The sequence below is a fragment of the Postia placenta genome (assembly GCF_002117355.1).
Source record: "Postia placenta MAD-698-R-SB12 unplaced genomic scaffold POSPLAscaffold_1, whole genome shotgun sequence".
Classification (NCBI taxonomy): domain Eukaryota; kingdom Fungi; phylum Basidiomycota; class Agaricomycetes; order Polyporales; family Adustoporiaceae; genus Rhodonia; species Rhodonia placenta.
Window position 1 is genome coordinate 1361901 of NW_020169832.1, and position 20920 is coordinate 1382820.

At 57.4% G+C, this 20920-nt stretch overlaps 7 protein-coding genes across 7 annotated transcripts; 3 read left to right on the forward strand and 4 right to left on the reverse strand.

Annotated features, from left to right (window-relative positions):
• Positions 1–2107: 2107 nt before the first annotated feature.
• On the reverse strand, positions 2108–4256 carry POSPLADRAFT_1051390 (hypothetical protein; the record flags this gene model as incomplete). The annotated part of the gene is made up of 5 exons (XM_024480158.1): positions 2108–2773; positions 2823–3102; positions 3188–3324; positions 3378–3575; positions 3651–4256. 5 exons carry the CDS (start codon positions 4254–4256, stop codon positions 2108–2110), a joined length of 1887 nt encoding a protein of 628 aa, XP_024344033.1.
• Positions 4257–5423: 1167 nt separating this feature from the next.
• POSPLADRAFT_1128851 (glycosyltransferase family 8 protein) lies at positions 5424–9358 on the forward strand (the record flags this gene model as incomplete). Its single annotated transcript, XM_024483782.1, has 6 exons — positions 5424–5679; positions 5928–6276; positions 6358–7046; positions 7130–7131; positions 7184–8785; positions 9059–9358. The coding sequence occupies 6 exons, from the start codon at positions 5424–5426 to the stop codon at positions 9356–9358; spliced, it is 3198 nt and encodes a 1065-aa protein (XP_024344034.1).
• Positions 9359–9951: 593 nt separating this feature from the next.
• On the forward strand, positions 9952–10803 carry POSPLADRAFT_1051392 (hypothetical protein; the record flags this gene model as incomplete). The annotated part of the gene is made up of 4 exons (XM_024480159.1): positions 9952–10007; positions 10063–10195; positions 10255–10434; positions 10489–10803. 4 exons carry the CDS (start codon positions 9952–9954, stop codon positions 10801–10803), a joined length of 684 nt encoding a protein of 227 aa, XP_024344035.1.
• Positions 10804–11058: 255 nt separating this feature from the next.
• On the reverse strand, positions 11059–13062 carry POSPLADRAFT_1030361 (hypothetical protein; the record flags this gene model as incomplete). The annotated part of the gene is made up of 3 exons (XM_024476723.1): positions 11059–11745; positions 11776–12625; positions 12803–13062. 3 exons carry the CDS (start codon positions 13060–13062, stop codon positions 11059–11061), a joined length of 1797 nt encoding a protein of 598 aa, XP_024344036.1.
• A 550-nt stretch (positions 13063–13612) lies between these two features.
• POSPLADRAFT_1127181 (hypothetical protein) lies at positions 13613–15918 on the reverse strand (the record flags this gene model as incomplete). The annotated part of the gene is made up of 13 exons (XM_024483591.1): positions 13613–13718; positions 13780–13918; positions 13977–14067; positions 14123–14217; positions 14274–14375; positions 14429–14518; positions 14573–14719; positions 14773–14847; positions 14906–15116; positions 15173–15264; positions 15317–15400; positions 15463–15635; positions 15695–15918. The coding sequence occupies 13 exons, from the start codon at positions 15916–15918 to the stop codon at positions 13613–13615; spliced, it is 1629 nt and encodes a 542-aa protein (XP_024344037.1).
• A 375-nt stretch (positions 15919–16293) lies between these two features.
• POSPLADRAFT_1175998 (hypothetical protein) lies at positions 16294–18354 on the forward strand. Its single transcript, XM_024488388.1, has 7 exons — positions 16294–16322; positions 16381–16399; positions 16473–17516; positions 17574–17668; positions 17726–17845; positions 17911–18156; positions 18213–18354. The coding sequence occupies exons 1-7, from the start codon at positions 16320–16322 to the stop codon at positions 18228–18230; spliced, it is 1545 nt and encodes a 514-aa protein (XP_024344038.1). The 5' UTR covers positions 16294–16319; the 3' UTR covers positions 18231–18354.
• A 154-nt stretch (positions 18355–18508) lies between these two features.
• POSPLADRAFT_1037917 (hypothetical protein) lies at positions 18509–19453 on the reverse strand (the record flags this gene model as incomplete). Its single annotated transcript, XM_024477292.1, has 2 exons — positions 18509–19293; positions 19366–19453. A coding segment is annotated over one exon (429 nt), but the record flags the coding sequence as incomplete, so codon positions are not given.
• Positions 19454–20920: the final 1467 nt, after the last annotated feature.

Here is a 20920-nt window from a genome sequence, read left to right on the forward strand (position 1 = left end):
ATAGTTATGTTCCCAGAAAGGGCATCAACTTACGTATGAGAATCAGATATGGGTGCGGCATCAGAGCTTCCACCTGCGCTGTTTTTCTGAGACTATATATAACTGATGCATGATGTTATTTTGATGATTTTCCCGTTACTCCGCTTTTACCACTGTGTTAACTTTCTGTCAACACGTCGAGACTACTCACCTGAAAGGTCAGTGCTTGCCACGAGAGTGGTGTGTACGGGCAACAAAATGGATCACTACACATGCTCACTGTCAGCATCCTAGGTAGCAAAACAATCACAACGAGAGACAGGACCTCAGCGCAATCTCACACAGCGAGCCCCTCACGATCACGAGCAACATCTGGGTGTGCAGCCGCAAAGACTCGGATGACAGCATACCTGGGTGTGCGAGGTGCTCAGCTTCACATTGATGAACAGTGCAGAGGCCCTTGGCGGACCCGCCATCACTCTCGAGTGCGCGGTGAGTGCACAGTGTCTTGTTTTGCCATCTGCGGCGCTGATGGGCACTGTTTACGACAGTTACGGAGTCTATATTCACATTGCCACTTGGCCCACTGTCATCAATCTGCAGCTCTGCCTGGGTCAAACATTCGGTGCAAGAGGCAAGACCTGGAGTGCACCACACTCGCAGACCTCCAAGTGGGCGACAGTGACGAGGTCGTGCCGCGAACACTTGCAGTGCAGGCATCAGATGGCACAATGCCGACAGGGACCTGGCGTGCTCGGTCTACAGCCATTGGTGAACGGGGCACATGGCATGAAGCATACAGCTGCAGGCAGAGATGGGTTCAGCTTCTGCTTCGGCAGGATGCTCGACAGTGACCACGGGATGTCACTAGGGGCTGATTTACATGATAAGTGCATTCTGCATCTATTTGCTGACCGGTGCGCTGACGATCATTCACAGTGGGTCACGTGTGTACAGCGGTAGCTGGGCACTGTGTGGTCAGAGCGGACAGCACACAACGTGAGCGCAGTGCAGTGCATCGACCATATCGTGTTCGGCAAGGTGAATTGGAATAGCGCAGAGTGCGGCAGGATAAATACTGAGAGATTTGGTCAGGCTTACCTTGGCCAGTTATGGGACCGGGTGCGCTCGGGCAATTGACAGGCACACAAAATGCGGGCCATTGTCGTGACCAGCGGTGCTGGCAGCGATTGGACATGGGAGGATCGGGCGGCGTGGCTATGCTGTCAGCTGGGGCGCTATAGTAAGTTTCGGATCACTTTTTTGCGGTCGTACTGACGATTGAGCGCTGGCCTTGGGGCGTAGGTGGCAGCGGAGAACAGAGCATCGGGCGGGCTACAGAAGTGAATTAACAAGCGCACGCGAACAAAAGTGGCTCGCTGGACGCGTTGGGCGGGCTGCAAGCCAGAGCGGGCGCAATCGCGCAGAGACAGTTGGAGGCGGCGAGCTGGCCAGGCACAGCGTGCGGGTGTTCACGCGTGGAATGCTGACTGGCTTTGCAGGCATGAGCGCGAGCGCGAACGCGCACAGTGGCAATGCGCGCCCGGTCAGCATACGCTGTGGCGGCGCCTGCGCGCTTGCTAGCCGGTCTGGCTGGGATGTTGCGGTGCAGCGTCTTCGCCCCGACGCGCAGCGCTGGACTCGGTCATTCTGTGCTGACTGGGGGCAGCGCGTGCTTATGCGATGCGCGGAGCATGCTGACCGGGGTGTCCCGACGACGCTGTGCATCAGAGATGCGCACGCACGCGGGATGGACTCTGCTGGTGGCGGGACGATTGCGGGCGAGGAGAGAGATGGGTGGAGCAGCGGGGGCGTTACCGGACGAGACTGTATATGTGGCAGTGAGACTGAAATATATTTGGTTGCAACTACAGTATTGGTCTACCTTGTACGACTCTGCTACCCCAAGTCCCATTACCCCCCTTACTCACCGCCCTCTATTCCCCACCCCCACTGCCCTCTATTCCCCACCCCCCACTGCTCTCTATTCCCCTTCCCTTGCCCTATCTCCTCAATTCCACTCGGTCTCTTCGTGCACGCTCACGAGACCGTGGCCAACATCACAGTCTGGAAAAACAAGCGATCAGCTGCAGGCGCGCGAGCACACGCACACGATCACCATCAGCCATCAGTGCAACACCCAATGCGACGCCGTCGGCAGCGCGCTCTTGAACAGGTCGAGCCCGGGGTCCAGCTGGCGCCCGATGCCCTCCAGCAGCAGGATCGAAATCACCGTGTTCACAAAGTCCGCCTCCATCTTGACGTGGTGCTGGCGCACCGCGCGCAGCACCGCCGTGAGGATGTCCGAGATCTTGATCTGCCCGAGCGAGAACGTCTTGCGCTTCACGTTCAACACGATGTGCTGCATGCGCAGCGCGAACGTCTCCGCGTCCACCGCGAGCTGCGGCGTGCGGCAGCGCTCCACCATCAGCGTCCCCGCGCGGTACCCGTCGAACTCGGCGACCGCGCGGAACAGGTCGAGGAAGTTCGTGCGGTTCTTGTCGTTCAGCGTCGTCACGAGCCCCGCGTCGACAAAGACGATCTCGGGGACGTAGCCCGCGGCGTCGAGGGACGTGAGCTCGGCGCGCCATGCTGGCGGGTCGTCAATGAGTGTGCGGAGGTGGTCGACGACGTGGTCAGAGGATCGCTCTGATGGAGGAATTGCCTCTGCGGGCCTGTGTAGCGCGGATGCTGCAGTGTTCCTAAGGGACAGTGTGGTAGGTTTCGTGAATTTGATCATGATATTGCCTGGGTGCAAGTCTGAGTGAACAAAGTTGTCCAGTAGCAACATGTTCTGCATCATTCATCAGCAAGACTTCTCCCCTTCCAGCAGCGATACTCACCAAGAACGTATCCAGCCCGACCTCTGCCAACAGGTCATTGTACGGACCACCACCATTCTTCAGAAACAACTCCAGCGACAGCGCGTTTTGGTATTCTTCCACCAGGATTTCCTTGCTCGTCCACACCGTCAGCGGGCGAGGGAACGTCACGGGCAGCTTCCTCCCCGCAAAGTTCTGCTCAAACGCCTCCAGGTTCCTCGCCTCCACGCGCAGGTCGAGCTGCTCGTGCATCATGCGGCCAAACACCGCGACCTCCTCGGGGAGCGAGAGCCATTCCATGCTGGCAGCAGCGTCAGCGCACGCGCAAAGAAGTCCATGATCGCGAGGTCGCGCCGGATCAGCTTCGACACGTGCGGGTGCAGCACCTTGATGGCACCGCTGCGGAGGGCACGGAGGGGAGCGGCTCGGATGTGAGCGAGGGTGGAAGGACGTTCTTGCGTGGGCGCTTTGGCAAGAGGTGCGAGGGCGGGATGAGGTCCTTCTTGAGCGTGCCTTTGTAGACCTGTATATGTACAGGTCAGACTTGCGTGAGGAGCGCGGGCGACAGATGCGTACCTGGGCTATTGCGCCGGTGCCGATCGGCGTGTCGTCGAATTCCTCAAAGACCTCGTCAAAGGGCCTTTGGAAGACATGCTCGATGAGGCGCTTGGTATGCGAAAACGGATGAGGCCTGCCTCGCGAATGGAGTGCGCCTAAGCGTTCACACAGCAAGGAGGGGAATAGGTCTGCACGAGACGCCGCCCACTGGGCTAGCTATGGGCGTATCTGTGAGCCGTTCGTGCGCGACGCACGGGGTTAAGCGCCTGAAGCGGTAAAGGACACACACACCTTGATAAACGTAGGCCCCGCTTTTTGCATCTGGCTCGTCAAATAGCCGTACCACCAGACGGCGCCCCACTTGTCCCCATGCAGCCTGTCCTCGGGCCTACCAACGAGCAGCATGGGTGCAGTGAAAAGCACCGGAAAGAAGAGCCAGACCAGATAGATGAATCGCCTGGTGGTAAGGACGGGCTCCCAGACATAGTCGTTCAAGAACACGCATATGCGCACAATGATGCGGGTGTCGGCAGGCTCAGCGGGCGAGAGGATGGTCGGTGAGATGTCTGCGGTTGAGGGACATGGCGCGGGACATGGAATGAGGGTCGGGGAAGCGAAGATGGCAGGGAGAAGCTGAGAGGGAGCGCCGGGCGAAGCGTAGAACGCAAGACCGCCAGCGACGGGAACGAGCCAGTAGAGGTTTCTGCCGAGGAACGGAATGGGACCTGGGGCGCGTGTAAAGAATTGAGTCGAGAATGGCCGCGTCGCGGGCCGTGTGCGGAGAGCGAGACGAGAAAGCGAGGAGGCAGTATGCCAATGGGAGAAACCGGGAGGGCGAGCGGAGGCGAAGACGGCGTGTCTGAGGCCTAGCGGGAGGACAGAGAGACGGAGGGCCATGGGGAGAAGAGAGTCTAGGTCTAGCGAGGATGCATCCTGAGCTCAGCACAGCGGACGCCGATGCAAGACACTCGTTCTCCGCCTGTCGTCATTCGTCGGCCGGCCAGTCCCACGTGATCTCCACTCCAATTTGACCACGCGCGTTACGTTCAGCCTGGCGTCCGTGATGGATACACGTCCTATCGTCTCTGCATGGCGCTTGGCACTCGCGCAACTTGACAACACAAGAACGCGATATGCGTAGCCAATATACAAACCGTCTTTGGTGGATCTGCGGTGGGCACCTTCTCCGGCCTCACATTCGCCGTCCCTATTAGACTCGCTCGGCAGCTTTGCACGGTGCCTTTTCCTCATACTTGCTAGCGATAGCTCTTTCGTTCTGGCAGTGGCTGGGCTTGTTGGTACTGGGCACCCATATGTTCCTGTTCACACAGAGCATTCAAAATATATCAAGTAGTTTTGTCATCAGAAGGTGTGATGTGATGCTGAGTGGCTGCCGCGGCTTTGCCGCGCAATGTCCTCCATTGGTCCTGCAACTACGCCTTACCGCCATTCGCGACTCGACTATTTTCAACAAGCTGCTCGGCCTTCCCTCGGAGGCACTAGGAATACTCTTTCATGTACGCCACCATCTGTGAAGATCACAGAGCCATTTCTCGGTGGAAGGAAATTTTCGTGAGTATTACGTATAGTGTGCGTGTGTCTGCGTCGTTCTGTGTCTAGATATACACCGGGTGCCAATTGCGACTCTGATTTCACATTGTCACGATCGCCGTACGCGTCTCTTTCCTGATGCAGTAATTCGCGGACTCCAGGCGCGCATTGACACCATGACGGTGCGGCGGTAGCGCGGTCGCTGGAGCTGGAGCTGGAGCGGTCCCGTGAAAACGCTGTTGGTCGTTGCCCGACAGCAAGCAGCAACGCATCGCATAGCAAGCGGGACCGCCGGGTTGCGGGGAAAGAGAGAGTCTCCCACGTGCAGAGACTGGGGCAGGGCGTCTAGATGGCGGAGGCAATAGACGTAAGGACGCTGTCGAACGCGGGGAAGGAAAGAACCCGCCGGCGCTTCCTCAATCTCCTGGACCTACGCGTAGGCGCCCGTCGCTTGTCCTCGATCCTCCGTGTTCGCTTTCTGACGCGTCCCCCGACGCCTGCGCTCGCAGCGCCATGCCCGCTCCTTACGCCTTTGTTTCCCTCGTCACCTCCGACCACTATCTTCCCGGCGCCCTCGCCCTCGCCGCCGCCCTCAAGGACCTGCACCCCACACCCCCGACGCCTCCCGAGGTCGACTTCCAGACCCTCTGTATCGTCACGCCCGAGGCCGTCGATGTCTCAACCATTAAACTCCTTCGCAGGGCATTCGACGTTGTCGTCGGCGTTGAGCTCATAGAGCAGGAGGACGAGAAAGGTCTGCAGCTGCTCGGTGAGTCCCCAGTCAAAAATTGCAGACTGTATTGGATAAAGGCGCCGAATGAGCAATTCGACGTGCGCCCCCTTCAGAATACCCCCCGGACCTTGCGAGTAATCTATTCCCCCATGCGCCGGCCAGGTACATACCGAGCCTTGACGCGTTCATTGCGATAGCAATGGTTGCAACTAATGACCCCCAGATCCTGCCTGTCTGCCTATGTTCTTATCATAACGTGCTGATCATTTAAACCCTTTTGCCAGGCCGTCCGGATCTTACTCACGTCCTCACAAAATTACATGTATTCCGGTTGACGCAGTATACCAAGATAATATTCCTCGACGCAGACGTCCTGCCCATTCGCCCTCTTTCACATCTCTTCACTATTCCGCATGAATTTGCCGCCGTACCTGACGTTGGATGGCCTGATATTTTCAACTCCGGCGTGCTCGTGCTGACGCCCGGCCAGGACAAGTTTAGCGACCTCACGAGCCTCCTTCTCACGAAGGGCACTTGGGACGGCGGTGACCAGGGCCTCCTCAACGAGTGGCGCGGCGGCGACTGGCACAGGCTCAGCTTTACGTATAACACAACCCCAACTGCTGCATACACGTGAGCCATTGACCCCCGCTGCAGCGGGCACCTGACCGTCTGCTGACCGCTCTGTACCGGTACTGACGTACGGGTCTTCAGTTACGCCCCGGCATATGAACGCTTCGGCTCGCAAATATCGGCTATCCACTTCATTGGGCCTCACAAGCCGTGGTCCTCGATTCCTTTTCGTGCGCCTGGTACCAAGAACGCCGGCGCGGGCGCCTCCGCGGCGCTGGCTCTTGGCAAGGACGAGGCGCCGCGTACACAGGCGTACGACTTTGACTCGCTCGTCGACCGCTGGTACGACGTGTATGATCGGCATTACCGCTCAGACGCGCCGACTGCGCGCGCGGAGTTTGAGGTGCGGCGATACGCGTCGGTGTGGGATGGCGGCAGCGACCTCGGAGCGGAGCTCCCACCACTCGAGGCAGCGGGGACGGTTGCACCGCCCGGAGGCGTGCTTGGCCTAGAGGACCTGCGCCGCATTGCTGTGGAGGGGATGAGCCGCTTCGGCGGGTCCGTGTCCGAGACGGAGCAAAGACCGAAGGAGGGCGAGTACCACTCGATGCCGCTGGAGGGCAGAGTGGATTTGATGCGGCCCAAGCGTGAGCCTCCACATGAGCCTGAGACACAAGAGTCGGAGACGGGGGGCGACCACAGCCATGAGGGCGATCGGGACTTGACACCTAGGCAGGAGGAGTATAAGCCGCTGGAGAAGGGCGAATGGAGAATGGAGACGCTGCCGACGCCTGGGCCAAATGAGCTCCCGCCCGCGCCATACCACCGTGGTCTATCATTGCCACCGACACCATATTTCCCTCCGCAAGCGCCCGCTCAATCCAGCTATCATGATCAACAGCAGCAAGGGCAGCCGTACCATGATCCTGGTCAGCACCACCGGCATCATCAACACGACCAGTCACAGCATGCGTTCCCCCAAGGAGAATCACGCTCACCGCCGCATTCACCGTCGCATGCACCACCGCATCATGGACAGCAGCAACAACACCACACCCACTCTCACCCCGACCACTCGCATAGCCAGCACCGGTCTAGCCAACCACAACAGCATTCTCCTTCTCACTCCCCCTCCACGCACTCTCCTCAACGGCAGCACCATCACCATCACCATCACCACCATCACTCGCCCCCTCGCCCCCCATCTCCGCCCAAGCTCTCCTGGAACCCTGCGATCGAGCCGCCACCGAACAACCCCCCTTCTGCCTTTGCCTTCCCCACAGACACCTACTTCCCGAACGTGTGGGACCAGGCACCCTCGCAGTACCATGACGCGACGCACCAGTCCTTCCCGCCTCACCCGTTGCACGTACCCGCCCCGCACTCGGACGCGTTCTTTAACCCCCCTCCGCCCACGCATATACCGGAACACCTCGTGCGCCAAGGCCAATACGCGAATGTCATCGGGCACCTTCCGCAACACGGCGGGCGCGGCACGCCGCCTGAACAGCCGACGCCGGACAGGAGTAAAGTGCACGCAGTGTTTCCGTGGGAGGAGAAGCCGAGGCATGTCCCGAGGCGCGTGTTCCCCGCGTCCGACTCGCCCCCGCCTGTAGTCAAGTACATCGAGGATGAAGTGCCGAAGCCCGCGACCCCACCTCCAGGGCAGGAGCAAGAGCAACAGGCAGACAATACCGACATGTCGGACGCGCCCTTCGGCAGCAGTTCCGTGCTGCATATGCACACGGCCGCCCCACCCCTCGGCTTGCCGGGCAACCTGGCCTACGCGAACGCGTGGGACACAGTGCCCAGCATCCAGCGGTACGCGTCGCGCCTCGTGCGGCCGCACCAGCACCAGTTTCCGTTCTTCCACGGACACCACCCGCACCACCCGCACAGTTCTGGGAGCGCGGCATCGCCAGGGCGCCGTGCGCCGTGGAACGACGACGAGGGGTGGAAGCGCTGGGAGCGCGAGCGCGAGGCGGCGGTGCGCGCGAAGCAGGACGCGAGCAGTATGGATGGGGATGACGAGGACGAGGGCGACGACGATGATAGTTTGGACGGGCTGGACAAGCGCGAAGAAGGAAGCGGGACACGGGGCAGTGCGAGCACGAGTGCGAGTGGGAGCGGGAGCACGCCGAAGCGGTCGCGTGCGGGGAGTGCGGGGTCCGCCGGGAGCGCCGGGAAGGGGAAGAAGTACCGCGCACGGGGTGTGCAGACAATCATTGTCGAGACGCGCAGCCAGGGCGTGCAGGTGAACACCTTCGTGCAGCTGGATGCGGGGGCGGCGAAGGCGAAGGACTCGAAGCCCGCGAAGGGTGGCGGAGGGCTTGTGGTGCGCCGCGACGCGGCGTCGAGCCCTTCCATGCCAACGATGCTGCTCCCGTCCGCGCTCCCGCCCGCACCTGTGCGCGAGTACAGGATGGACGCCGCCGACCAAATGGGCGTCGCGACGCCTGTCGTGTCCCATGCCTTAAAGCAACATTTCCCCTTCCCCCCTTCCGGTTCTCCGACTGGTCTGCGCTCGCCCCAGGTGCTCGGTTCCCCGCGTACCTACTCTCCGCCGAAGGTGACGACCCCTCCAAAGGTCTCGTCCCCTCCGCACATAATGAGTCCTGCCAGGGCTTCTGCGCCTCCGAGAATCTCTGTTGCGACCAAATCGCCCTCTCCTCCGAAAATGGACACACCACCCAAGGCAACATCCCCTCCGAAGGGGTCGACGCCGCGCAGGCTCTCAATCGCATCTCAGCAGTTCGGCTCGCCGCGCAAAACGTCGCCACTCGGCACACCACCGAGCAAGCCCGCGTCCCCCGTGACCGGGCTCTTCTCGACGCCGCCGCAGAGCACGCCGTCGCCGAAGCTCTCCAGGCTTTCGTCTCCGTTCTCGCCGCCCCTCGCTCGCTCGTCCTCGAACGATACTGCGCTCACTTCGTCGCCGTCGACCCAGGGACCTCTCGCTACACCGAAAATCACGCCGGAGAGCACGCCTCTCATGGGCATCGTGCGCAGAGGTGGACGTGTGTGGGACCCTGCGCGGGGCGTTGACGTGTTCAAACGTGACTCTGAGGAAGTGCTTGCGCGCTTCCTGCGGATGGGCTCATTCGAGGAGGACGAGCGCAGGCAGGTGCAGCCAGAGCAATAGCGCTCCCGCTTCCACTGAATAGCTATATGGGAAGTTTTGAGCTTTTTATCTTTCGTATGTATATCTCCGTTTCCTTTTCTCTCACCCAAAAGCATGTACGTCCCTTTTTGACTGAATCACTCCCTGGAGCTTCTATGTCTCTACTTCCTTCCAATTGTCGTCCGGCCATGATCTCTGCCTTCCACACGCATACGTACAGCTTCTAGCTTTCCAAGATACCTGGCGTTGGCACACAGCATGTCTTCATACCCGCTCGCGGCTGTTTTCATTCGGGTTATCTATTCTTTGATTATATGTGCTCGCTGGTGCGCGGTGTTGTATGTAGCAACGGACGATGGCATAAGATATAGCTGCAGCGTGGAATATACCATGCATAGATTGCGCAGTTGACACGAATTTGACGCGTGACGTCATGGCTTGACACGGGATGACGTCGCACAAACCCGCCCCACCAACAGGATCCCACCGACGCCATCCGCGCCAATCCTGCTCGGCGCCGCGCATTATATAACGGGTTCGACTGCCCTTTGTCCTTCAACCGATTCTGCCTCAACACCACATACCATCTTAAACACCCTTTGATCGAAATTACCATGTCCACCCGCACAGACTCCTCCGCCGTTCCAACCCCCCCAGCCCCCGCCGGCCGGTAGGTCGCATGGTTCAAAATCATGAAGCTGATCATGCTGACCAGAGTCCTGTAGGAGCGATGCCCGTTTCGAAACCAGCGCCGCCTGGGCCGCTGCAGAGGCTTCCACTAATACCCTTTCTAACGAGGTCAACCGCAACGCCTCGCAGCTCCAGACCGCAGCTGGCCAGGCTGCCTCCGAAGCTCAAGTCAGTTCTTTCGACATTTGTGCGTGGATATCCTGGTTGATCGTGATTCTCCGTCGCAGCAAACCGAGCCTCAAGTCGTGTCCGCAGTGAATGAGCTTGAAGCCGGACGCGCCGTCAGCCAACAGATGGACCAGGCTACCACGCAGGGCATGTTCGACGTCGAGTCCGCGAAGGCGACGGCCTCAAGCGCAGTCGAGCAGGCACGGTCAATGGCCAACAGCGCTTACCAAACAGCTCAGGTATGTGCAAGCTTGTCGAATGCCGCTACACTGCTGAGCCTTCGCCTTGTGCAGTCGTTGTTCAACGGTTCACAAACCTCCGATAACACGACTGCAGGCAACGTCTCATCTACCGTTCAGTCCACTGCGTCGTCAGCCCTGCAAACCGGCAAGGAGTACTTGGCATCCGCGCAGACTGTTGCCCAGCCGCATATCGACAAGGCGAAGACCATGCTGAGTGGTACAGCTACTTGGAATGACAGTGCTGCGTCGTCGAGACCCAGCGAAGTCCCCGCGTCTACTGCGCCATTCGAGTCAGGTAGCCAAGTTGTCGGCAACCCATACCCCGCAACGACCACGGGCCAGAATACCAAGGTCGGCGAGGTCTAATACTATACAATTGCTGAGCTAGATTCCTCGAGGAGCCATATGTATGACTAGGCTGTATCATAGCATGTACTGTACCTGCCAAATCATTAATGACCCAAGCTACATGTGCTGAGATACTTGCCAACGTGAGATCCAACAGCATGAGATAGAGTGGATATTAACTCCGAAATTCCGCTGCACTTTGTTTAGTGAGTCGTGAGCGTAGTCCAAGTCCAGGACAACCGAGAAGAACCCATGCTAAATGACTAGCAAATCTCAACCCCAGACACCCCGCTGCCACTCTGATAGAGCGCGCTTCAGTTCCTCCCCAACCAGGATGTAGAACGGAGGCGGGTCGCCCTGCATACAGCCTGTGAACGTGAGCTCACCCGTCACCGACCTCACCTCCTGGCTCTCCTTTTCGCGGTGCACCTCCCACAACCACCGTACGGGTTGCTCCCAGTCATAATTCGGAGCGCTGCCGACGGGGTACCACTCGATCTGCTCCAGCATAGGGCAGGAGCTCGCCAGGTGACGCATCCCCGCGGCGACCCGCTGTGAGTGGCGACTCTCCCACGCGTTCATCAAGACACGCCGGTCTTGCGCGTTCGCCTCCAAGTCGAAGTCGTCGCCGAACGTCTCCCGGAGCGCAGGCGGGATCTGGTCCGTGATGAGATCCAATATGCCTGGGTATTTTGAGAGCAGCTCGTCGTAGCAGTGCGGCACGCCGAACCGCGGCATGCGCTCCCAGTCGACGGTCATTTCGTCGTCGTAGCGGTGCACAGGCGGCTCGACGATATCGAGGAGTACGGCACGTCCGGGATTTTCCCATTTGTCTGGACTCCACTGGTCTTGGTGAGAGAGATCCCAGCGGAGGGAGAGCCGGCGCAGCGCCTTCCATTTCTTGAGCGCCTCCGCACAGTCTCCCTGGGTACCGCAAGGATCACTATATTTAACCTCGCGCTGAATGAAAGCAAATTGGTGTACACATACCATCGTGATATTAAAATGAAACTCCAGGTCTTCACCAGTGCGGTGAAGGCGCAGCGTTTCCAGGAGGGGAAATCTCTCCGGCATGCTCTCCAAGAATTGCTGGATGGTGATGACGTGGAAAAGAAAGTCGAAACTAACACTGTCGAGGATAGGCAGTGCAATCTCCGTGGCTGCATAACGCGGCTCGGGAGAACCGACGGGCTGATCCCACTTGGTGGCGTCCGGGGAAAGGGGGACGCGCGAGAAGGCGAATGCTGTGAAGATGATGAGTGGATAGCCTCGGCGGGCCTCAGACCTCCAGTCGAGGAACACCTTGTCTACATGGCCCTTAACATTCAACTCGTCTGGCAAGCCGTGGTCCCGCTCGCCCGCGTCCTCACCTTGCACGAGCTGGCCCCAGGTTCCTGTTCCATCAATGAGCTTTATGAGCGCGTCCAGCGACAAGAGCTCGTGTACGTCTGGATGGAGGGAGAAGTTCACATATCGTAGCGTCGGGTGCCTGTGGATGAACGCGTAGATCCAGGAGACTGGGGTGGCGGTGTTCTGCAGATGGAGTACGCGCAGCGCGGGGAACACGAATCTGTCCAGACGGCACCTTAGCCAGTCGGCGAAGTCGTTGTCGCGTATGTGCAGGGTCGTGAGGTTCCTGTAGACGGTGCATTCCGGGGAGTAGTAGATCACGCTGAGGTTGTGCGCGGCCGGACAGCGGATGTAGAGGCGGAGAGTCTCGAGTTCTGGGAAGGGCGCGAGGTCCGGGAGCCGCTCTTCGATAAACCACGCGAGTGCAAGCTCCTTCAGATGCGTGAGTCCCTCGAGAAGGGCCATGTCCTGCAGACGGAACACATTCTCCCTACACGAGAAGGATCGAAGTAGGGGGAATGGCAGTCGAGTGCCAATGGGTTTGAAGCTCTCGACGGGAAATTCATACAGCCACTCGCCGTCGATACTACCTATTCTTATACGCCTGATGTAGTGATTCGCTCAGTCGTCTGTAGCCGTAAGAGACCAGGATATTAAATGCACTGACCGAACACAGGCCGCACGTTCCTTCCCGCGTCCTAGAAAATAGTGAGCGATATCAGCAAGCTCCTCGCTCCTGCGGACGGAGATCTCGCGTGCAAGGATGGGAAGTGTAAGTGCACGTAGACGTCTGTTGACAAGCGAGAGCACAAAGGCCACGCGATCGCGTTTCGGGAGGTGCTCTTGCTCGCCGAAATACTCGATGATGTCGAGCAGAAGCTCCGCGGGAAGCGTATCCAGACTTTCCGACCCATCCGACGCGGGCATCGTGAAGCAAATGGCACCGGCTGGAGCGCAATATGAGTACGTAGCTCTAAATGCTGGTTGCGGGATAGACTGAGAGTCGAAACGCCGAAACGCGATCGGTCACCCGATCGCGGCTGCAAATGCTGCACAATATCGGCGCTTAGCACCAGAGCGTTCACTTGTTGCGGCATATAAACTTTGAATTCATCATCATCATCAATATCGGCGCTTGACGCGACTGTGTGATGGAGAGCTCATTCCAGAACCTCTTTATATCGTGTAACGCAACTCAGAATTGCACTCCAATGCACTATGTCATATATGTGCGTGCATCCCGCAAGCTGGTCAATGTAGTTTATTAACTGTGTGGTAGAAGATAGTTTGTATGCGAGGTATCGTAATCGTGTTCGTAATATCATCCAAGCGGCATGTTAAATGGCGAACATCATGTCGAGACTCCGATATTATAAGTAATAGTATTGAGCGAGAAATGATGAGGTGTCCAAAAGGCGATGAGGCGAGGTGTGATTCCAGCGAGTGAGGTGTCGCTTGTAATGCAGCGCAGAGTAACCTAGCGCTTTTCACCAGGTACTTGGGTAGGCAGCTGCATTTGCATTTTCTTTGCCCGCTGACTCATCGCTCGAATCCTTGCGCCGTATTTCCAGAATAAGAATACGCTTTAACGTCGTCCAGTCAGCGAACTGCAGCCTCCGACTAGCAGGCAAGATATAAACGCACGAGGGAGGCCCGATGGCGAAGAAGACGGCGGCAAGGATGGTGTTGCCTTTGCCGTACCCTAATGCGTTGTACATGACGGGAGCAAAAAGAGGAAAGCCGAAGCCGGCAAGTGAGCGGAAGCACGACACTGCCGCCAGAGCTGTGTGCGCCGGGATATCAATAAGAGCACACCCGCAGGCATGTAAAAGGCGACTGACCTGACGCCGCATAGACTGTAAATGCGTCTATAACGTATGTCTGCATGCCTTGGAATGTCAAGATCATGCCGGCGCCGATGATCGCAAGGCCCTGCAAAGGTCACAAGATCGGTGCCTGACGCGGAAATAGGTGCAAAATCACATACAATGTCGACAACGATCCAGTGTACGTGCTCCTGCGCTGCCCACCCTGAGATGAGCAACCCGATGGGTACTAAAAGGGTTCCTGGAAAGACAGTGGCTGGGTCTATGTGTCAGAGAAGAGCCGACCAGACTAAAGCATCCATGACAACTCACGCAGGCGGAACTCCGGCTCTCCAATGCCACCATTGCGATTCTTAAAATAGATATAGACGCGGTCAAGCAGACGTGCATTTATCTGTGACGCGGAATACAACCCTACACACACAAAGTCAGCAGTTGTTCCAGATACAAGGACAGTGTACACCTACCTATTCCCAAAGAAATATAGTGCAAGCTAGCGATACCGACCTTCTCGTGATAAACGTATGCGAAGATATCCGGGAGTGTGGTGAAGACCACTGTGATAAGGACCCGTCAGAGCATTGCAAGGCAACTGCGTATAATGGACCTACAGTATATTGTACCATAAACGAAAGCGAGGTAGAGTCCAAACAGCTGTATGATGGGCTCCTGGGCGAAAAGCACGAATGGGCGGACAAGGGCTTTCTGCATAATCTCACCCCACCTGTGATCCGACTTGTCAACATGAGTCACTGAATCTGGAGCCGCCTGTCTTACGATTTATTCGTTTGATTCGCTATGCGCACTTCACATGACCTGCCTCCTTCCTCGTCCAATTGCTTCCGAACTGCCTTTGCCTTCTTCTGCAAGAGAGCGGGGGCAAGTGCTGTACACGAGGCTACAATCAGCATGGACTGCAGGAGACTCGGCGATTAACGACATACTCTCTTGAAGATACACGATGCCGAAAAGCTGGATGACGAATGCAGCAATGCTCGTCGATCGGAACACCCATCGCCAAGTCGACAGCTGGGAAATCCAGCCACCAGCTACAGGACCAATAGCCGGCCCCAAGAGGGGCGCGAGGGAGTATATGGCGATGGCTTCACCACGTTGCTCTGGCGTCCACATGTCACTGAGGACAGCGCCGCCGGTCTAAATTTATACGGATCAGCCAGTTTTGGTAAGACAGCGAGGACGGCGGGACTTACGGCCAGAGCCGCGCTGCCACCCAGCCCAGACAAAAATCGGAAAGCAATCAACTCGCCCCGATTCGTTGCGAAGCCGCACACCAGATTCCACACTGTACGTAAAAGAAATTAGTCGCCATCGAGGGTGTCAACGGAAAAACTTACAAGTGTACCATAAGTTGGCCCCTCGTAAAATTGGTGCGCGACCGTAGATCTCACTGAGTGGACCAAGGAACAGGGGTCCGAAAGCTGTGAGGAGATACGTCGAATCAATACACCTAGTATTTCATGTTACGTGAGGGGGGATTTACCGTATCCGAGTACGAAAACCGAGATCGTGAGCGCAATCTCCGTACTGTTTGTGATGTTGAATTCTTCCGCTATTTGTGCTGCAGCGGGAGCGACCATGGAGGAAGACACTGGAGATATGAAGGCGAAAGCAGAAACGGTCATGGCTGCAGCCCACTTCTTCTTCGATATCCAACTACCATATGAGGTCTCAGTCTCACACATTCTACATAATATTGCAGCAGTTTGACGCACTTGCGGGGGTTCTCTGGATCATCAGGGCCATCCCAGTCAACTATTATTACGTCGGGTTGCTTCTCGGATGGAAGGGAGCGTGTGTCGATGACAGTCTGTTGAGCGTCGATAATCTCCTCATCCTGCACTCTCACCGACTTTTCCAGGACTTCGGACGCAGGCTCTGACACTGACGAGGCTAACGGTTGAAGAGTAGCTGCATCAGCAGGTGTAGCGGACGCCATGTGTATGTGAGAGGAAAGGAGGGGAACACACACACCATACTGTGCGGCGGGGCTTTTTATAAGAGGGACATGTGTGTCAGAAAACGGAAGTCAGAGTGGCTCAGGCCCGTTGAATGCAGAGTGGGTCCATGCCGAGTCCGGGCCCGACGCCCGGCAGAGCGCGGCACCCGCCCTCTGCAATGTGGTAGCCATGCAAGTCATTGAATATGAGTAACGGCACTTGCCGTTCTGGGACGGCTGCTTCCTTAGATCTCGGAGCATGATAGACGCCCATATCAGGGCAACCCCGCAGCCACGCGCGGCAGTGCCAAACACTCTCCCATCACCTGTATCGTCGGCTACCAGATCAAATCCTTTCTCCTTCCAACTACCATCCACACAGCAAACAGCACGCCCACAACATGGTATGTATCTCCCCGCTCCTCGCCTGCATTATCATGGCAGCTGATCCATTGCATCCAGGACTTCATTAACACCATGTGTAAGTCTAACGCCGTATTAACCTCTTCTATTCCGATCACCATCGATCTCCCCGCTCACATCCCCTCTTCAAGCCAACGAAGAGTCCGGCACTCCTCGTCGCCGGGGAGAAGCTGGAGAATACTATGAGGGCCGCCGTCAAGAATACGGCGGCTCGGAGTACTCTGCAGAGGGCCGGCCCCCGTACGAGGGCGGCGGCGGCGAATATGGCGCTCCTCCGCCCCACCACCACCATCACCATGCTGAGGGGCAGGAATATGAGGGTCGAGGTGGTGGTGCGCCGCCGTATCCCCAAGCCGGGGGACGTCCGCCTTATGAGGGCGGTCGCCAGGAGTACGACGCCCCTTCGTATGGCGGTGCCCGCCCACCCCACGAGGGCGCTCGCGCAGAGTACGGAGAGCCGCCTCACAGTGGTGGGCGACCGCCATACGAAGGCGGTCGTGCTGAGTACGACGCCCCTCAGTATGAGGGTGAAGGCCGCAGGCCGCCGTACGAGGGCGGTCGCGCGCAATATGATGCGCCGCAGTATTCCGGCGAAGGCCGCAGGCCCCAAAATGAGGGTGGAGAGTACGGCGCCCCTCATCGCATCCCTGAGGGGGAGCCGCGATATGGCGGTGGCGACCAGTACGGTGCCCCTCAACGCCGGCCTGAGGCTGTTCCGTCGAACACTAGCGCTGGCGACCAGTACGGTGCTCCACATAGCCGCCCTGAGGGGGCTCCACAATATGGCGGTGCAGAGCAGTACGGCGCGCCTCACCGCCGCCCTGAGGGTGACTCCGCGTACGCTAGCGGTGACCAATATGGCGCACCTCAACGCCGCCCCGAGGGAGAGCCGCCGTACGCGAGCTCCGGCGACCAGTACGGCGCCCCTCCCCACCGGGGCGCGGCGGGGGATTACTATGCTGGCGATCGTCCGCAAGCCAGTCCCCCGCACTCCGGCGGTGGTGTTCCGCACCCTGGAGGCGGCAACCAGTATGGGGGCCCGAGCCAACATCCGGGCGGCGCACCTGCATACCCAAGCGGTGGCAACCAGTACTCGCAGACTGGCGGGCAGCAGTACAACTCTCCTTCTCATGTGGGCGCGGGGGGTCAGCCGCAAGGCCAGGGACACCCGCAGCGTACGTCCTGCACCCAAGGGCGAGGAATAGAAAGTCGCTGATCTTGTTGTTTGACAGTCAACCACGAGCAGGTGGCGAACACCGCCAGCCAGCAGAGTGGTGGTGACCCGTCCCTCTTCTCGTCTGCTTTGCAGCACGTCCAACAGCACCCGGTCAGTCGTTCGAAACGTATGGCTAGCACGTTCTGATAATCTTTTGCGGCGTTATAGAGCGAGCACAGCCAGCCGATCGACGAGCAGCACGTCCAGGACGCTCACAAGGCGGCGTACCAAGAGGGCAACGCGAGCAACCTCAGTGCCAGCTCCATGGGCGGCGCTGCGGCGCTGCAGGTCAGACTTTCTCGTGTCCATGCCGTGCACAGCGTTCGGCGTTTGACACTTCCCATAATATACAGGCAATGAAGATGTTCACCTCGGGCGGTGGTGGTGGCGGCTCGGGCTCCTCGTCCGACCTCATCAGCATTGCGATGTCTGAGGCATCTAAGCTGTTTGACTCGTCTGGCGGTGCGGCGTCTGGCGGAAAGCAGGAAGCGGTCAACAGCGCTGCAATGATGGTTATGAAAATGCTCGTGCAGTCGAAATTTAGTGGCGGAACTACGGGGGGCAGTAACAGCGGTGGCTTGAGTAGCCTCATGGGTTTGGTGAGCGCCATACTCTCGTCACGGCATGCCCTACCTCTGACACTGCCTTTTGTCAGGCATCCAAGTTTTTGTAATAAAGACAGTTGACGAAAAGCACGAGCCGTGTACCAACGTGATTGCGTGAAAGATATTGAGTTACCCATGTGTTTACCCTGTTGAATTCATGATATTCCCTTGCACCTTACTTGCCGTGCTAAATAGCTGTCTCTAGTCGGTTTAGAGGCGTGATGAGTGGAAGCTACTCAATGACTATTATGGCGCGCGATTGTAGCAAGAGCAATTGAGACTGACTGTCCAGATTCTTAGTACAGCCAGTTGGCAGTAGTTGACGTGTAAGATACAAGCTACGAAACAGATAGCGTCAAAATAGGTTGCTTGGTATCTAGCAATACATGCTGGGGTATAAGGCGACGAAAGCAGTACGAGAGCTAAGAAAACGTGACAGACGAGGTAAACAATTACGCAAAGCAGATGGGTAGACAACAAAATTGCGACAGAGCATCGACAGCAAAATAGTAGGACGATCAACATGGTACGAGTACATATATAAGCCAGATAATGATAGGAGGAGCTAAGTGACGATACCGAGATTCATGACACAGTCCAAACTCCGTGTAACACAAAATCAGGTGCAGACCATGGGGACGCACCGTTACCATTGGGATCGCGATGGTACGACGCTAGTAACGCCCTGACATTGGAAAGGACGATTCCACCGATATATCGATCGCACGACAGCGTGTCGCGTTTTCTCCTGTGCTGGCACCTCCTGATGTTTTGAGCGGGCGATCGGTTGAGACGAATGGATATATGGGGGCGGAGGAGTGATAGGCCTCGACTCTGGGAACTGATCGATTAGTGTATAGCGCGGTGGCTGAGCACCTGGCGTATGGAACGCAATGATATCCGTGAATGGCGGCGGTGGGCTGGTGGAGCCAGTTTCATCTGCGACGAGAAGAGAAGGATCCGCGGCGGCACATGCAGGGTACAACTCGTCGTAGTAGGCCACGACATTCTGGGATGCACATGGCGCAGTTTGAACAAGGGAAAATGCGGGTGACGTTGCGTATGGTAGGCACCCCTGGACGTGTGCATCCAATCTTTGGTCGAGGGGCTTCACTAGTGTATCCAGACCAGCTAGCACAGAGACATCCGATACGGGAATTGTGTTTAGCGCGGCATCGACAGACGACTGTGAGTATTTTGCACCTTCAACGGACGGCGGTCGAGAATAAACGGTAGCGGTTGAAGTAGCAGGGCCGCCAGCTTCGGGTTGATCATTTGAGGGGATGGAAGCACCAGATATGCAACCGGTGAGGCTGTTTGCCGCCATGGATAACGGTATAGATACACCCCGTTCTACAGAGGTTGGTTATCAATAGGAGGCTACGAATGATGACCGGAGACATACCACTATCCATAGATGCGGTCCCTAGTCCCAATCCAGCCCAGCCATCAAAGACATCAATCTCAAGTGGAAGAGCTGCATCAGGTGGCGCCAGTGATACCTCAGTCGGGACGTCGAAATTGCAAGCATTGAACCAGTCATCAATTATGTATGTTTGCTCTTCGAGCGAGGCAGATTTCGGAAATGGGTCCGAGACGGTATGCATGCAGCGAGGTGTAGAACCCCGAGGACGTTTAGGTGAAGCGCCCGCATCTGCGTCTGAAAGACGCCGCTTGCGTTGCGGATGTAAGGTCCCTGGATTGATTGGTCTCGCAGCCAAAACGCCGGTTTCCGCCCCTCTATCCGAGCAGGCTTCAGGCACGGGATCGACGCGAGGAGTAGTATCCTGACGGAGAGAGGGTTGCTTATGCCGCAGTATCGGAGACGGCGATCTAGGAAGCAGCTCAATGAAATTTTCATCATCAACTCTGTGCTTAAGTATCAGTATATATATGATGAGTGAAAGCCGCCATAACGTACCGCAAGCGTTTGCGTGCTCTCTGACAATCGGTCGTTAAAGGATCAGACCTCACCGGTCCGACCAAGGAGGCATGCGCGTGCCATTGACCTGGTGCGTGATTGGAAGGCAGTTCATCGTCCTCGCTTTCTTCGGACGACGAACACGACACAAGAGAAGGCACGGGGGATATGCTACGCCGACATGTAGGTTCTACGCGCCGATCAGATTTGGGGCCAGATTCTTGCAACTCGGTTAAAAGCACAAGTGGTGCAACAGCCAATTTTTCTACAAAAACCGAAGTTGAGCATCACGGTGCCTTGCATTACGGGACGAGTCTGACGACGTACCTGTTTTGTTTGAGGATTGGTCTGTTTGAATACAGGCGAGCGAAGGTATACTAGACATAGAAAGCTCGTCTGCGACGCTGAGATGCGCCAGTATGTCTTCCACCTCGTTCATCATGCCCGATGATATTGACTCGTTGTCGAGATACAAATCATGGAATGTCTCAGCATAGATTGCGACACGTGATGCAACTGCGTACGCCAGCTCGGTTGTCTCTTTGGAAAGACCATCGGCCTGTTCAATATCTTCGAACAGGACTTGCAATGTTTCACTGAAAGCATCGAGAGCACTTGTGCCATCGATCGCCGCCAAAAGTAAAGCCTCCTCGGTTGTGAGCAGTCGTTCGTGAATAGATGCCATAGAGGCAGCTAGTAACTAGCAGGGTATGAATAGCGAACCTCCTACCGATAGTCGCGGTATTTGTCCTATCGAGCACAATGGTCAAGGATGCCCGGACATTGCCGAGTGACAATGGGCCCAAGCTCGTCGAGTCTCACGAGTCACGAGGTCAT

What these genes read in the sequence shown, in the direction of transcription:
- POSPLADRAFT_1175998 (XM_024488388.1), top strand. An exon ending in AGGCCAGGGACACCCGCAGC is followed by an intron (nt 17,517 to 17,573) that starts GTACGTCCTGCA and finishes GTTGTTTGACAG; the next exon opens with TCAACCACGAGCAGGTGGCG. An exon ending in GCGGCGCTGCGGCGCTGCAG is followed by an intron (nt 17,846 to 17,910) that starts GTCAGACTTTCT and finishes CATAATATACAG; the next exon opens with GCAATGAAGATGTTCACCTC.